General features: G+C 44.2%; 1 protein-coding gene across 1 annotated transcript in view; it reads left to right on the top strand.

Moving 5' to 3' along the window:
* Positions 1-690: 690 nt before the first annotated feature.
* hs6st3b (heparan sulfate 6-O-sulfotransferase 3b) overlaps positions 691-18,081 on the top strand; it is a 38,737-nt gene continuing 21,346 nt past the window's right edge. The window contains exon 1 of the mRNA XM_068746367.1: positions 691-1,238. Coding sequence (XP_068602468.1) covers positions 691-1,238 — 548 coding nt within the window. The remainder of the gene's footprint in view (positions 1,239-18,081) is intronic.

Raw genomic sequence — 18,081 nt, 5'->3', positions numbered from 1 at the left:
GCAAATAGAAGCGCCTCAGTCCAGGGACAGTGCGGATTTATGGCTTTTGTGTGAAACAAGATTATGGGATGGACGGGACGGGATGGGATGTAGGGGCTCAAGCTCTCCCAGCGCACGCACGTTCGGAGCGCGCAGCGCATTTCTCGGCTCGGACGCAGCAGCATCCTCTCAGACGCGCTGCTCCAGGAGACAGTCAGACCTCCGCCTCAACCCGCCGAGGATGCTGCTGCAGGATCCGCTCCAGCAGTCCGAGCCGGGCATCGGAACATCGGCATGATTCGGGCTGGGATCACACGGAAGAAGTGCTGAAACTCTCATCAGCTGCTCGCCTCGCAACTTGACGCCAGAGCTGGGGGGGGGGGGGGGGGGGTCGTCCACGCGGATGCAGCTCCTCACCGGCTTCAGAAGTTGGACACCCAGAATCCTCAATGCCATGAATCGTGATTTTGGACTGGATTTCCATCGCAGCGCAGACGGCGTGCAGGGTTCGAGTGATCCAAAGGACTTGTCCTTTTTGTCCGGGTCGTGCGTCTACGGAGGTTTTTTTTCTAATCAACACGTGGCACTATAATAATAAGCAGCTTTAATCGAACTGAGACATGGAGGAATATTGATCTCCGCAGAACTCACGGGCGCCTTTTTTTATTATTATTATTATTCACAGTAATGGAATGAAGACACGATCTTGCTATGATGGATGACAGATCCAGTAAACTCATCTTGCTTCCCGTTTTGGCTGTCCTCTTTGTCATGGTAGGGTACCAGTACATTTGCCCCGCTGGCAGCAACTCCTGCCACCTTAAGGCTGGGGAGGAATTAAAGGGGGTGAGCCTGCTGTCCACCCCGTTCCTAGACAGCGATGACTTCTACAGAGATCAAGACCTGGAGGATGACAGCCCCCCCAAGGTGCCGTCAAAATTCAACTTCGCCGACAGAGACCTCGACAGACACGTGGAGTTCAACATCAAAGGGGACGACGTGATCGTGTTTTTGCACATCCAGAAAACTGGCGGAACCACATTCGGGAGACACTTGGTGAGGAATATTCGCTTGGAGCAGCCCTGCGACTGCAAGCCGGGGCAGAAGAAGTGCACCTGTCACCGGCCGGGGAAGGACGAGTCCTGGCTCTTCTCGCGCTTCTCCACCGGCTGGAGCTGCGGGCTGCACGCAGACTGGACCGAGCTCACCAACTGTGTCCCGGTCGTCATGGGTAAGAAGGAGGCCCAGAGGAACAAAAGGTGAGCTCCGGGGTCCCCAAGCGAGTCACTGAGAAAGTGTGCACAAACAGGCATTCTGGGTAGATGCTTCGTGCCCCCCGAAACCACCAGAGCGCCGTGATGCATTTAAAACGTACTCAAGTCTAAGCTTGTTTAAATTTGCGTTGCCCGCTGTCATAAAGTAAGCAGTGATGGTGGGATGGGAGTTCCCAGAGTTCCCAGTGTTCCCAGTGTTCCCAGTGTTCCCAGTGGAGATGTATGTTTTAGTCAGGGCATATAGAACTACAATGTGCTGCCATTCAGTAGAAGACATTTGCCCTGAGCTGCTACAAAGCATGTTTTAAAGCATCAAGTTGTTTGATGAGTGTCAGCATAAACCCTACATCCACATATCCTAAATCCTTAAGAAGGTAATATAATCAATATAAAGCTTTATTTTGTCTCGCTTTTTTCTTATCCTTTTGAAAAAAATTCTGTTCTTGTCCTTCTTGTTTCGTATCACCTCCTCTGTTTGTCACTGCAGGTATATTATCACTGCAGGTGTACCATCACTGCAGGGATACAGTCACTGCAGGTATACAGTCAGTGCAGGTATACAGTCACTGCAGGTATACAGTCACTGCACGTATACAGTCACTGCAGGTGTACAGTCAGTGCAGGTGTACAGTCACTGCAGGTGTACAGTCACTGCAGGTATACCATCACTGCAGGTATACAGTAACTGCAGGTATACCATCACTGCAGGTATACAGTCACTGCAGGTATACAGTAACTGCAGGTATACCATCACTGCAGGTGTACAGTCAGTGCAGGTATACAGTCACTGCAGGTGTCGCGATGTCATGACTAGTTGCCACATGTGTGCTTTTCCTGCAAACTGAATTGCAGTCTACGTCATTCATTAAACTAGCAGTCCTTAAAGGTATCAGTCTTTCAGTGACATGGTCTGTGCTACAATGAGGTACACAAGCGCAGGATTTATTGGTGCTTTGCCAGGTGTTTCCTGCAGTGAGGAAAGTGCTCCCTGGATGTGGCAGCTCTTCATTTCACGGCTGCAGCATCTCTTGTTCTGTAGTGGGCTAACAGCAACGTCTACTCTCAGGCTGTTGGCAGACACACGACTGCCCCCCCTCAGTTACAAGTCACCGCACACAGCACTTTCACTAAGTGCCATGACTATTATGAAAATTTCTACTTCGTTGTTGTTTTATTTTAGCATCGTGATAATTAAAATATCTTGAATGACATGAGGTCAAATATGTTATTGAGTGTTATTTTAGATGTCTTCCACAGAGAAGTCACCTTAAGAAATGCAAAAATAATTTGTTGAAAAATCTAATATTAAAAAGCACCATTTTTATCATGGTGATGCTGGAATGCATTGTTTGCAAGATATATTACAGGTAGGATGGCCACGCTTCAAAGTAATCTTAAAAATGGAATTTCAAAGGAAATAAATCTGTAATTCTTTTTGTGCAAAGTCACAATATCAAATGATGATGGGTAATATATGTAAAACGTGTGGTGGGGCCATGCGTGGCTTAAGTATGCAAAAAGGAACACGGATAACTCGCTACAACATGTCGTTCCATACGCTTGTTCTGCAGCTGACAGTCTTTCAGATCGGGTGGCTGCCTGTTGGCGGTCCCAGCCGCTCACCTGGTGGACGAGGTGGCGACGGCACGGCCTCCGGAGCGTCGTGGGGCCTCTTCAGCTGGGCAGGGCAGAGCGATCCTGCTGCGCCGTCCCACAAAGGTCAGGCGTGTCGGACTGGATCAGCGTGCGTGAGCGACGGCACGACCCCCCCCCCTGAGTGCGCTGTCAGTCAGCGGGGAAGTGGAGCAGGCAGGGCTGCGTTCTTCAGAGGCTTTTTGGAGAAACATGCCCATAAGTGCAGTCGTCTGAAGTTGCTTTGTGGGGAGTCATGTCTGCTGAATGAACACGGCTTGTTGAGCAGGTTGTTGTTCTCTGTTTTCCACTGAGCGCAGCTGCAGGTTGTTTTTTCGGGTTGTTACACGTTGACTTTTGGAGTAGCTCAGGTATACGGCTCCTGAGCACAGAAACAAAGAGCTGATTTTAAATCTGTACTTGCATAAAGAGAAGTTTGAGCAAAGCCTCCCTCCAGAAGTATGTCTCATGTAAAGTATATTTAAAGGTTGTGTTTCAGTATCAGAGAACTGTGTGATGTTGCTTTCTGATGAAATGAGAATGAGATTATGGTTGTTTCTCTCTGCAATATCTCGCCATCACTTTCCATCCTGGTGCTTTAAAGCATCTTTTGCTGAGTGAAAAACATCAACAGGATGGTTATCGAGTGTAATTGAAGTCCCAACAGCGATGCTTTATTAGTTGTAGTTAAATAATCACGACATAGTTGTATTTGAGGACAACAAGCAACACTTCTAATGAAAGTTCATCAATAGCAGCTGATGCACACAAAGCCTGCGACACGTTGTCAGATAAGAAGTTTCTTTCATGAAAGCACGAGATCACTCAACAGTAGGAAGGCGTTCATGCATGCACACGGCCATTCACGCAACGCAGGAGGAGCCTGCTTCATCACGACAGCAAGCCCATGTTCAGAATATCACTGTGTGTGTGTGTGTGTGTCTAGCCGCACAATGCTTCCTACATGTGGTATCATGGTGGCATTTAATTGCACGTTTGATTTAGTGCATTGAGAATTATCTTCACGTCCATTGAGAGATTGCAGAGTAATACTGTTTATCTCTTTGTATCTATTATGCGTCTTCGTTTAAGAAAAGCGCAGAGCTGCTGGATCATGAATCTGTGTTCAGTGGAAAGATTCACATTGATTGTAAGTTCTGTAACTCTGGTAGTAACCATCTATCCAAGTACAGTGCGCATTCCTATAATCTCTATAGCAACTACAAGAGCAAGCAGATCCTCCCTGTTTCCGTGCCCTCTGAACTATTTAAAACAATCTTTCCATCATGTGTCTCCATAAATTTGAATGAGGCTTTAAAGTAAAAGCAGAAGTGACTGCACAGTAATTCAGCCTATCTGTGGCTACATTAATCTATTTTATGTGGAACATGAGCATGCAGATGTTTTTGTTTTGTGTTACTGTTAGTTTTCTTTGAACATTATGTGCAGCTTAGTGGCTTCTAAGTGTGTCCTGCAGTTTTAACATCAATTATAGAATCTTCATTAGCAGCTTTCTTGTTGCTTATGCATAATAAATGCTGAGGGTAGAAGCACAAAGACACCAAAGCTTTAACATGAGGAGAGCGTGCACGAGCTTCGATCCTCTCCACCCACCCACACACACACACACACACACACACACACACACACACACACACACTAATGCCCGTATAGCACAGACAGAGCATGTGTTACATGTCTATGTTTTAGATATAGAGACATTTTCAAGGGTTTCATGTAAATGTAAGGTAGTTTTTGATTATAATTAAATTCTAATTATGAATTGAATTTGAATATTTATCTATTTTTAGGGAATATTTAATGTGGATATACCGGTACTGGGTATCAGAAATATTTAAATTCTGTCCAAGACTTAAATGCAAGTGTTTAGTATTAGGTTGTTATCTCACAGAGGTGAACTCTATAAATGTAAAGACTCTGGACCACCAGATGGAGAGTCTTCATCTGGTCATGAGAATATCATAGTGCTGTTTTTGGTCAAGCATTGAACAGCAGAAGCTCAAATCTTGAATTCCGCCCGCCCTGCAATCGTAAAGCATCCTTTAACAAAATACCATTCCAGATGATAATCCAGATTACTATCAAAACTAGATTATCTGTTAAAGATGAATCAAAATGTGTTCATAATTTATTGAGCATTTCGCTAACAGACTGAGTGACAGAGACACAAAGCCGCACTGACACAGACATCGCCTCCCTGCCTGAGGTGATCACTGCAGCTTATTGTTGTCCTTTATCGACTTTTCTTAGTGTACTCTGGTGCCTCTTCGTGAAGAAGTGAACGCGCAGACCACCATGACACACGGTGACACATCGTGCCCTCTGGACACAGATGAACCAGAAGGAGGAACATGGAGAAGGTTTACAGTTCTTGCCCTTGGATGTAGGAGGCGAGGGGCTCTTCACATGATGGGGTGTTTATTATGTGTGCAGCTCTGGGCCCCCTTCAAGGACTTGGACCTCCAGGGTGCACAGATTGCTTTTCATGTGTCATTAATTCAAGCCATCATTGCTGGCAGGCCTGAGCAGCAATACAGAAGATATTTTTTAATTAAGTGTTACTTTTACAGCGACTACAGCAGCATAAGCCAAGCTCTTATTCACTGACAAAGAAAATCAAACTTTCATTAAATTCATTTGTGCAAAAGTCCAATATCGTCTGAAGGAACCAACAGTTTCACTGGAAAGGAACACTTTTCCTCAACACCATAGCTGACAGCCCATTTTCCTTTTTAATGAATGCACTTCCTTCAGCCATTTTATTATTGAAATATCTTTCTAATCTCCAAAAACTTTCCTTTTTACAATTACTGATGCTGGCTGTCATTTTTTATTGTAGTCCAGACAAACACTCACCGGCCACTTTATTAGGTACACCTGTTCAGTCGTTTGTGAAATAGCTAATCAGCCAATCACGTCGCCGCAACTCAGTGCATTTATGCACGTAGAGGCGGTCAAGACGATGACCTGAAGTTCAAACTGAGCATCAGAAAGGGTAATCAAAGGGATTTAAGTGACTTTGAACTTTGCATGGTTGTTGGTGCCAGACGAGTATTTCAGGGTTTACAGAGAAAGGCATGCAAAAGTGAAAGTATCGAGTGAGTGGTAGTTGTGTGCACGAAAATACCTCGTCGACGTGACAGGTCGGAGGAGAAGGGGCAGTTCGAGATGAGAGAAAGAGATCAGAACCCAACCAGAACTCTTTGGTGAAAGTATTCCATGAAGCATTAAGCCGGTTCTGAAGGCAAAAGGGGGTCCAACCTTCAGTAAAGGGGTGACGGTGAGGCAAGGCTTTAATTGATCACGTCAGAATAAGAGAACTGATGCAAATAAAAGTATCATGAAATCTGCCGGAGAGAAGCAATGAGATGGCATGTTGTGTAGTTTCTGCTCGTATGCTGTCTGAATTTGAATCAGAGCGTCCTCTTACTGCCGGCTGCGGCTGGAAAGCAGCGGCGGCCGTTTAAAGGCATTCTGCTTGCAGCTTTTTCTGTTCAAATGGTAGTAATCATTTTTCAAAAACTATTAAGTTATATATATGCATTATGAATTCACATTATAGTGAAAAATATTTTTCATCTCTATTTCCTTGGATAATTCAGTGCCCAATGCTAAATCCACAGAAGCTCTTCTGTTCTTAGTGTTTAATCACATTTTGGACCCCCCCCCCGCATGTAATAGTTATTTATAAGGCAAAGTGTTTCCCAGTTCTGTCACACTGCTTCTTGATGCACCAAACAGGGAGGCCTGAGTTGTTAGTGGTCCTTGATTAAATAAAAGAGCCATTAGAAATATTATCATTTGGAGAAGAAAGAAAAGCTTTGCATGTTTTGGAGTCATAATGGATATTTGTCATTGTCCATTATCCGTGCTACGCTTTGAAATGTGGCACGGATGGAGCTTAGCGTCTTTCTCTGAAAGCCACTCTTGGTAATGAAGGCCGTGCAACTCGCCAGAGCAGCCGAGCAGCTTCTCTGATGCTCCTGTCAAATAATTGCTGGTCCGGCAAATATGATTTTCCATTCATCTGATTCAGCTCATGCAGCCTGATTAAATGCTGACCTTTGGTTGAGTGGCTGGTAAAGGCCCTGTTTCTCTGCATCCTGTGGTATGAAATGTTCTACCAGGCATTCAGTGCAATATTCCCCCCTTTTTTTGCTTTATTTTTATGGCACAGATTCACCATTTCCTCACTAAGAGTAAAAGTATTGTGAAGATTCTGCGGTTCAAATCTTGAGATTAGAGCCAGACATGTCCCCAGTTTGATCCAGTGTTAAATGCCTTGTCTTAATTCTGAACAGTGCGCCATCGGGGCGCGCTCAGATGCCAGACGTGCTGTCATGGGGCTGATCCCCCCCCCCCCCCTAATCAGCCTGAGATCACCCTCTAGAATGAAGAAGAGAAGCAAAGCTGATCGAGCTGAATGTAGTCGTCAGCGTGATGGGAATGATTCAGAGGTTCTGTGTTTAATGTCCCCAAGAGGCATGTTAGCCAATCAGATGCTCCTGCTATCTGAGGGTCTTCACCCTTGGCCCTCTCTTACCTCTAATTGAGAATAGCATTCTGTTTTTTATTATAAACAGTCCATAAAAAAGTAATTGTGCAAAATGAGAAGATTTCTTTTTACCTCTGTTGGGTTTGCTGGTCGAGAGCAGCTTAATCAGCAAGTCCTGGATTATTACTTCACTGGTTGTTGGTTTTATGGTGCTGCTGCAGCATTCTGTGCTGCTTTTCACAAATATGTGGCTTCAGACCTTTAACCAGATTAGCGTTCAGTGCCTGCTGGAGTTAGTCAAATGTCTGCTGACTTTGTATGCGACTATATCTCAGTCAGGATAACTGAGTCCTCACCAGGACGCCGCTGTGGAACAGTGACCACCAGCCGTCTCACCAAGCTGCTGTCGCTGCCGGGTCTGAATCGATCCCCATGCCGGCTTTAAAAGTGTCTCTTTACCACATGTCCTTTACATGCAGGAGTTAGTTGAGACTCTAAATCTTACTAGCTTTGAGTTCCCATAATCACCAGCTGTCTGGAAATGAAAATGTTTCAAGCAGTTGATGTGGTTTTGAATTACACAGTCTCCTTTCGGGGCTTCAGTAGATAACACAACTGCCAGTGAAAGTCTTATTAATGATGAATAGAGATCGATTCCTGCTTATCAATGAAAACCTGAAAACAACCTGAGTTAACATCATCGGCAGTTTGATTTGTTCCCAAACTCTGCCATTATTAGCAGGTTGCTGATGATCATGCTGTTCCAGTTGGGCATTTGTATCCCGTTATGATCCCAGCAGAGGAGCCTGGCTGTGCTATTTCTCAGCTGATGACTGTAAGGCCTGATGACAGGTCTATGCTAGGAATAAGTGCCTCTGGAGTTGATTTATTAGAACAGCCTGGAGAAAGGTCACCTGTCCGTATCTGGGCCAAGACGGTGGCAGGTAAGTTATACGGTGGGGAGGCGTGCTGAGGCGGCCTACCTCACATCGTTCCCCACTTTGGATTCAGTGGTTGACTGAGCGCCTGGCACACTTCAAGTGTAAGCACAGGTGGAGTCACCTTCACACAGACTCATCTCTGCCATGCCAATTCCTGTGGTGGGATAATCCTCTGGATATTTGGATTATTATTTTTTTGTGGGCTGTGCTGACTGGTTATGTGTTGAAATAAATGGAAATTAAGGCATGCACTTAAAAAAGGATTCACACATAAGTGTCCTTACTGAAGTAACTCGTATCGAATGAGGAATGTAATGTATAAAATATGTTCAGTCAGTAAAATTGTTCCTGCTGGTGTGCTCTGCTTCTTCCTCATGCTGCAGCCTCACTCAGACAGGCTGTGAGAGACATTTGAATAATCTCACCGAACAGATTGCAGTCCAGATTGCCTCTTAAATTCCTGCATTTATAAATAGGTGCCTAGTCCCATTTTATTTTTTCTGGAAAACCATCTTAGATATTTGATCAGCAGTGCATGTAATTAAGGACAGACACTTGTTGCCATACATTTCAATACTAATGTAATTTCATATAAAACAATCTATTGAAGAAAAATAAAATTTTCATTCAGTAACAAATTGACTTTTTTTTAGAATTACGCTTCACTAAATAATTATGCAACCATAAAATATTTTTAACAATCTCCGTATATTGACATATAAAATATAACGTATAAACGCAGACTACATGAGGTATCATGTTTTTGTGTGTGTGTGTGTGTGCTGAAAGAATAATAATTGATTTCCAACAGGAAAAGGTTTCCTTCTCAAGATCAATTTCTGTTCACACCCACAGACAATAATTCAGTATAAATTGGATTCTTGGCCACAGTATAATATGTATTGATTGAAAGTCTGCCCTAACAACAGTACAGCATTAGAGATTAGAGGAACATCTTGTGGTAACATCTTGCGCCATCGCGGAGTGCTGGTGTGGAACAAATAGCATGATGTCCCAGCATGGACTGTAATGCAGCCCATCAACCTCATCAGAGGAATCTGATGTCTCCCACTTCAGTCTTGAGGTGCTGGATGGTTGAATGGCTGCACAGCAGAACCTTAATTCCTGCTCCAAAATTTACGGATCACTTAATTTGAGTTCGCATTCTGTAACTGATAGCAAATCTTTCTTCATTCATCATTTGGTGTAAGCCTCCCCTCTCAAATCTGCAATCCGAGATGTTCCTTGGAGGGCGTTGAGAGGAAACGGTCCCTGCACTTGAGGCATTTGCTTCACTTGTGATGCCAGGCATGTCTGTAAATGGTAATACATTACAGGCAGAGGGACAGTATTAAGCGAGCGCTTCCACAGTAAGTATGAATTATCACCAAATGACTTTTCCCCCTTTATTTCACTCGGAAGCAGATTATGTCTGCTAAATATTTCTCGCGTGGCTATTAAGCCACATTAAGGCACATGACATAAATGAGTACAGGGACTCAAGTTTGTACACAACCCAGTATATTCCAGAACTCAGTGTAGGTGTTTGGAGTTCTTAGCAACAATACACGGAGGAGTTTCAGGGTCTTTTTCAGCCTGCGAGTGCAGTGTGGCGTGCCAACATGACTAATGGGCCGAACCTGGATCCTCTATCGACTTCCACGGAAATACTCAGCCATTGATTTGGCTGCTTATGCCACTGCCATAATCTCTCCTCCAATGAAATGGCTTCATGTCTATTTGTGAAACCTGCTGGCGCAGCATTTCTTTTTTTAAATGTGCGATTTGATATCTAATCTCATCATGTGGGCTGCTGCGGGGTTGACTTGGTTTTAAATCCATCCCACCTTGTGACCTCAGCATTACAAGCAGAATAACTGATTTATTCTGTTTCATATTTTGTAGATCTTCCTTGATCCATTTGCCCATGCAGTCTTCAGCAAATCAGTATTACACAAAGATTGGGTTTGTCGGCAGGCAAAGTAAAAACGATCCCATTTTTCCAGTTGTCAGTCTCTGTAATTCTTGTAGTACTTTCTGACAGCACTGCCTCGTTCCTCTTAAATTTCAATTATGAGTTTACTTCAGTTTTTCATGGAGGCAATGAGAAAATAAATAAAGGAGGTGTTACTGAAAATGCTGATAAATGCAAATAAAAAACTCTTCTCCTGCTTGCAGACGTGAGCAGACGTTGCGTGAATCTTTGTGTGTGTTGCGTTACAAAGTTATCCTTGCAGCCATCTCTCCTCCCCTTAAAGTAAGAAAGGAGCGCGAGCCAGGCTTTAGGCAGCTGTTCCGGCACAAGACGGTGGCCTTTCCATGCAGATGATTGATTCAGGCGTGGTTAGAAAGGAGAGGAGGGGCCGGGCTTTGGGCTCTGTCCGTTAATCACACTGTATTACCGCACAGGAGGCATTCATCACCAAACACCAAAGGCTTCAGTCCACGGGGGAACACTGAAACCAATCTCCCCGCTTACAGGCAATCCATCCAGGTGTAGGAAAAGCAGCACTGGTGAGCGCGACCGCATCCATTTTCTCTCTGAGAGGGGGATGTTCCGGAGAAGAAGTAAAAGGCAAAGAACGGCGGCTTTGTGATAAGTCCTTGGGAAGCTTTACGACGCGTTTATTTATTTATTTGCTCACATCTCAGCCGATGTCGCTGGATTGTGTGGCTTTGGTGTCACGGAGTGACAGAGTTGCTAGACAAGCTCACAGAGCCCTCAGCTCTACTGTGTCAACGTATACGATGTTGTACGTCTGTAGTCGAATTCAGCCTGGAATAGTGCAGGCTGAAGTCGACTTCCAGGGAAACACAGCTTATTCCGTTAACTAGCAAGTTTATTTCATTTATAATGTAGATTTGTTTTCCCCGGTTGTGGGTCTGGTTGGTCGAAACTATCAATCAATCAAATCAATTAAATGTTTATCACACTTGAACTGAATATTAGCAGAGGAATAGTCAGGCTGATGGCGTCTCTGCTGTCCAACACCAGTCCAGCTGCATTTATCTAATATTCACATGCACAGCTTCTGTTCACATGCACAGCTTCTGTTCACATGCACATCTTCTGTTCACATGCACATCTTCTGTTCACATGCACATCTTCTGTTCACATGCACAGGTTGTTGAGTTGAGGCAATAATGAGTCAAACAAAGTAACGATGCTGATGGGCTCCAACATTTTGTAATGTTTCCTCTCAGGAGCAAAAAGGGATAAATATATGCTCATGGAATATTCCGTACTTTCCTTTATAAGGATTTGTATTATTAAAAAAAAAATTGACTTCCATTGTTACAAATTGAACTTTGTCATGGAATTTGCTTCCAGGGCAGATCTCAAAATGTTCTAATCGCTGCATTTTTGCTACACTGAAGGATATTTCTTATTTCTTTTGCTGCTTGGTTTAATCACCGCCTGCATGTGTTATTCTGCAGGGGTAGGTTAAAGGGCTCTGTGAATTCTCAAACATTATTATCATTGTCCCGGAGGATCCTCATGTTGGGAGGAGCACTCTCTCACCACTGACTTTAGCTATGATAATGGCTTTCCCACTGTGGGGCCTTTTAAGGGCTGTGGAATAATGTGCTCCTGCACAGCAGAGTTCTCTTATCCAGAGTGAAAGCTAAAGTATCGAAAGAGATTTGATAAAAGCTCCAATTACTAAAGAAATAGTCAATCGGGAAGATTGTTCCATGTCTGGAATTTTTACAATATGATCAGTAGATTATGAGATACAAATTATTTAATGAGTTAAAACGCCCTGTTAAAAGTCCGTGTTGATTTACAGCCTCTCTGCCGCTTCCTCTGGGATTCACACAGAAGATTGTTATATTCTCTCCAGCCTGTTAATTAATATCGTACCCGTTGTTGTCTTTGCATATACTGTGTTGATGCCGTCGCTATACTGGTGTGACTGCAGCACGAAATGATTCATTATGGACAGCGAGTTTGTCCACGGGAAGCCTTTGCACACGTTTCAGGTTGAAATTCACGTCGCAACGGAAAGTGTAGCCCAGTGAGGTTACATGTCTGACTACCGGTGTAATCGTTTAAATGCAAAAGCACAGAGCCGTGTTCCCTCGGGGCCGCAGCACTGATGCTTGATAAATTAGAGCAAACAGAGCACCTGTTTATACAGGACTTTGATGAGCGGCTGTGTTTTATCACGTTAAAATGACAAACAACGTCGACGCGAGGGGGACCGCCACTGTTTTTAATTAACGCACCGCACTTGCAATCGCAGCAGTAAATTTTGCCTGCTGTGATGTCTGCTGAAAGTAGATCAAAGTCAAAGCTGTGCCAGCAGTGTGCATTGGAGGTGAACCTGTAACTTTACTTTAGAGCTACAGGGAAATATACATTACAGCGCTTTAATGGTAGGTTTGTTGCAGCAGCAGAATGAATGTGCCCTTGTGCATGTTGTTGAAGAGGGGAAGGTCACCCACAAATTGTTATTCACGGCTACAAACGAAAATGGAACCAAAAAAGCAGCGCCAGGCGTCGGTTATTGATGCGCAGTGGCGGGGAGAGACTGACATTTTACACAGCGAGGAGGAGCAGCCTCTGACCAGCTTCGGTGCTCTGCAGCGGATGTCCTGGGAGGTGCGGAATCAGGCGACGGCAGAGTTATCCTTACTCAAAGCTGAGGGGAGAGGAGAGAACGGGCTCCGGCGCTCAGGGAGTCATTTCAGCTACCCTCCGCCTTGACACCGTCAGGGGAGACAAACAGAAAGATCGATACTCCCACTCAGAACAGTTCACTACAAAGGCCTCCCTCAGAGCCGGTCCCTCGAGCAGGCTGGCATGGGAGCCGGTGATGGGACGGGTGTCAGAGCACGCCGAGCACGCCGAGCACGCCGAGCACGCTCGTTCAGCACCACGGACAGCTGCAAACGACGGCCGTTCACAGGGCGTCCGGAACTGGTGACTCTCCCTGTGTGATTGGAATCAGCTTCAACCTTTTATTCAACGCTAATTAAAATAGTATCATTTAAAACAAAGACAATATGGATATATCGACTATTAAATTAATACTGTTGCTTTTAAAATGAATAACAGGAATACATTAGGTAAAATATATAAATGAAACAATGGTACTTAAAATGGTTACTTAAATTAGGCTTTTTAAACATTCATTTAAACAAAAATCCATTAGCTTTTCATAGTTTTTTAAAGCACCCCTTTTCAACATACCTTTTCTTTTTTTTAACAAAAGTTTGTTTTGTAATGACATCATTTGTTTGTTATTGTGTGATTTTGATGACTGGTGTTACCAGCTGTCTACTGTGATGTATAATTCAAGGTCAAGGTCAATGTCAAACTTTATAATCCTCCAGAAGCAATTTGTTTTACAGCCAGCAGACAATAGAAACAGTCATAATGTGACACACAAACAAGAAGACACACAATACCAAAGTGCAGCAGGCAGCAAAAGTTACTTGCTGCTGTTTATAAGGGCATGGTAGGAAGGATGGGGGAGTTTTTACATCTCTTTGGGAAGATGCATCCCTCCCCTAATGGCGGCAGCACGCAGTCAGTGTAAAATGTGTCGTCTTTGTGACTCTAACTCTGTATAACAGCAAGTTATAATGGTGACACGAAAACGGACTCACCATTAGAACCTACAAAAGAAGTACAATACACAACCCACGCACCAAAAACTGAAAATGTGCGTAATGGAGTACACAACAGTCACTGCAATTGGAAGACCATCCTCTAGGGGGAGCATTTCTGATCGTCTGTCTCAGAAACTAGCTTAATGCTAACACTAGCTAGCACCTCCCTTTGATGCTATTATTATACAGTTTCATAAAACAAAATCAGCTCGATATAAATAATGGTTCATTTATAGAAGAAGAAGAAATAAAAATATTTTGTCGTTGCATGCATGGTCCACAGCGCGCGCACACACACACACACACAACGGAATGGCATTTACATTTGTAAATGTAGCTGAGTAATTATTCAGCAATAAGTTATTTATTTATTTGATAGCTGGCCTTTTGAGGATCTATATGCAGACGTTTTTTAATATACTGATTTAAAATTCACGCAAATAGTTTTGGTGGTCAAGGGGTTAAGGATCAATAAGCCAAGATATTCTCATGACTAGCGAGGGGCCTTTGTAGGAAATCAATACCCTCTTTCCCCTTGTTTCTTGATATTTATCCAGAGTCTACAACTGTTAAAGACTTAAAACCAAAATCGACCTGACCAACTTTAAAACTCAATATCAGCGACAGAAGCTGGCGGCTGACGGAGAGTCAGGAATGTGACCACCTGCAATCTGCGGCTTGTTCTTATGATATCTTCATCCATTCCAATAATAGCCCTGCAGTGGGGGAGCTGGCGGGAGACAAACAGTCACGTTCATCCTCAGTGTGTGTGTGTGTGTGTGTGTGTGTGCTGCCAATGGTAATGAAGCTACCGCTATAAATGGGCTAGTCACTCATGATTAACTGGTGTGTCATGCCTTAATTAGCTATTGAACAGGTTTCAGGGTTAATGGCACAACAGGTTGGCAGTCAACCTGATTTAGTGTTGGACGTTAATGATTTTACTCTCATCTTCGCCTCATTCCTCGAAATGATTTGATTAACAGTACGAGAGAAACAGATCCCCTTGTTTGTTAATACAAAATCAATTTCACGCCTCGCTGAGCTATCTCTGACTGTGTTTTTGTTGGCCGAGCGAGTTCTCGGTGCTCGCCGGAGACAGGACGAACGCAGGGAGCTGAAAGGGCGTGCAGGCGGTGAACCTGTGTCTGAAGGCTGGCGGCGCGCCCGCTCCGCTCGGCCCACAATCCGGTGCGTTTCCTCTGTGCCAGAAGAATAAGCCCATGCCATTAACTGGGAGGCAGGTACTGTTAAGTCCCCTCTGGGAGTCGAGATCAATGAGTTTGGAAGCGTGTTTCATGTGAAATGCCAGCAGGAGAAAGTGTAAGGCTACTGTTCCTACATCAGTGCGTGCCGAGGCCCCTTAATTGGCGAAGGGCCTGTCCTTTATTGAGCTGAGGTCACAATATAACAGCCGTTTTTACCGTTAACCTCCATTTTACTGACTGAAAATAGATTAGACAATTTGGCTTCTGCTTCTTTGTGGCACATTGGGCCCGCAGCACGGCTCGGATATTTTGGCAGAACATGCAAGGCGGTTTTAGAGCAGTTGCAGAAATATTACGCCGTTTGATTTCCTTTCTGTCTCTACCAGGACTTTCTTAAGCTTATAAATATCCGTGATTAGAACAAGTCAGGAGCTGCAGCGTGCGTCGGCGCCAACTGGAGTTGAACGATGATGTATGGCAGCCACTCGGGTCATTCTGCCTCGCTGTTATGCAGCTCACGATGAAACAGACGGCATGTTGAAACGTGGCTGATTTCATCCGCAGGGTTTCAGACTGAAGACTGTATGTGCTGTACTGTATGTGGGCTGAAAGAAGTACTATCAGTTTATTGGCCCTGTGGCTAATCAATCGATGAATAAATTGGTGTTTTTCAGAAGTGTCTTTCAGAAGGAAACGCTACATCTTGGACGAGCTCTTATAAAATTACAAATCCTTTATATCTTGCTCCAAAAATTGAACTTTTCAGCACTTTTCACTGCATCCATTATTTTTATTTTTATTACTGCTATTTGGACGGTGCATTTGTATAATTGGGATTTGGTTTTGGACTTAATTAAAAGAAGCTATGATAAATCCACTCCAGCGGCTTCCCTTCAAGTTTGTCGTTCCCGAACTGAATAATAGTTTATTTCAGCCCTAATATATTGGATGTGGAATTCCAGGAAGTGGCACTTTCGTGTATTTTGCCCTTTTTTCGGTTTTGAGTATTCCAATTAGATTTAATGTCTTCATTCAATAAAATCCTGCTGTGCTGAAAAACGTGCGTTGACATTTGCTGATACAGCCTGGCGCCGAGAGATTAAAGGAATGTAGTGCGGCAGTAAAATGCAAGGTGGTTTCTGCTGACCTGCCAAAACCTCTTCGCACCCCTCATGGGAACCATAAAGGTGAGACAACAAAAGAGGAAATGAACTGAGTGTGTTCCGTAGCGTTCCTTCGGTTGGAGGGATGGCATGGACGTTAAATCAACGTTAGGGAAGTTGTCTCCATGGGAGAGGAATATGACGGGTGCCGAATCTGAATAATGGAATCTCTGAAACACCAAACGTTTCCTGTATTTACTGTTTTCTGCAACAAGTATTATTCCACGCCCGCTTCAGCTTCGCTGCTTGTTTGACACGTTTCAGCTGTGACGGCTCGCCACGCATCAGTTTTCCCCGTGTGTGGATGCGAGTGTGTCGAAGGTGACGTGTGATATCACTGAGACGGCGGCGTGACGGAGGGGAAGGCTCCCCTCGCAGGGAACAGCCATAATAATAAGCCCGTCAGTGTTTCCCTGTTGCTGTGATACTCGTCCTGCGTTACTTGTGATGAGGTTGCTGAGGAAGCTTCATCACCTGCGAGAGGATCAGATATTACGCAGCCATGTCAGTCTCCTTGCTTCGCTCACCCTCTCTGCGTCTCTGACTTCCTGTCTTCTTGTCATCAGCTTGTCAGCACGTTCAACGCTTTTGTTCACTGAGCAACTCGTTTTACTCGGAGTGTCAATGAAACTTTTTGTATGTGAGCCAGCACTCAAAGTATACTCCAGTATACTGTCTATGTGTACGGTATATGAGTGTGTAGTATATATATGTGTACATATATATTTATATATAATATGCTTTATGATAACTAGCAATGGTTTCTAATGTTATTAAACTAAACTAAGATTGTGACTGTTGTAAAAGGTTTAGCTGCACCAGCTCACATTCACACCAAATACTAATTAAATATTCACACCAAATACTAATTAAAAATTCACACCAAATACTAATTAAATATTCACACCAAATACTAATTGAATATTCACACAAATATTCCTGCATTAGTAAAGCCAGGTGAAAATGTACAAGCTGTTCTGAATGTATTTCTGTATTAAGTAGGGATTGGATTGGATTTTTGAATATTCAAAAATACATGAATTAAAATAAATCAATTACTTTATATGATTATTATTGGGGATCATTGATTAGTAGTGGATTGAGGATTGTTAACCAGTATTTTTGCTTGAGTCACCCACCCTAGTATCCAGGCATTAATTCAGAACCGGCCCCTGTGCCAGACTGATAGACGTGGAACGGATCCATTTCCAGTGCTGGGGTTTAGCATACATGCCTAGCATGCTCTTTGTGGCTCACCCTGAAATCAGAGCTGATGTGGCTGCAACAAAAGCTAAAGGAGCTGAGGGGCTTCCGGCCAACACTCTACTTGGCTGCCACCTCCCGCTAGAGTAGACCGTGTTGTAGCAGCTGCTGCACGGAATGATGAAGATAATCAATCCGTGCATGTTATCAGGTTCAGATCAGGGGCCGTGCTGCGGCTCCTTGGCTCTCTAGGTTATCAGTGAAGTTCAACAGAGCTGATAGCCATTAATGCTGCAGCTCACTCACCATATTCTGCAACGCAGCGCTGAGCCCTGAGTCTGATAAAGCCGGCCTGAGACTCCAATCGTTCCATCCGTTCTCGGTTCATGCCAGCGGCGCAGGAGGCAGGAGGGGGATCTGACGCGGCCATCAATCCAAACAGTTGGAGCTGTGAGGGAGATTCTCCCGGCCCTGTCGGAGCCGACATGCTCCACGTTTCCACTGCACTAACAAGCACCCTCGTTGGCGCTCAGACGTGGGTTCAGT

Source organism: Brachionichthys hirsutus, chromosome 12 (assembly GCF_040956055.1).
Source record: "Brachionichthys hirsutus isolate HB-005 chromosome 12, CSIRO-AGI_Bhir_v1, whole genome shotgun sequence".
Lineage (NCBI taxonomy): Eukaryota > Metazoa > Chordata > Actinopteri > Lophiiformes > Brachionichthyidae > Brachionichthys > Brachionichthys hirsutus.
Note: the sequence above shows the minus strand (reverse complement) of the source record. Positions and strands in the feature narration are given on the sequence as shown.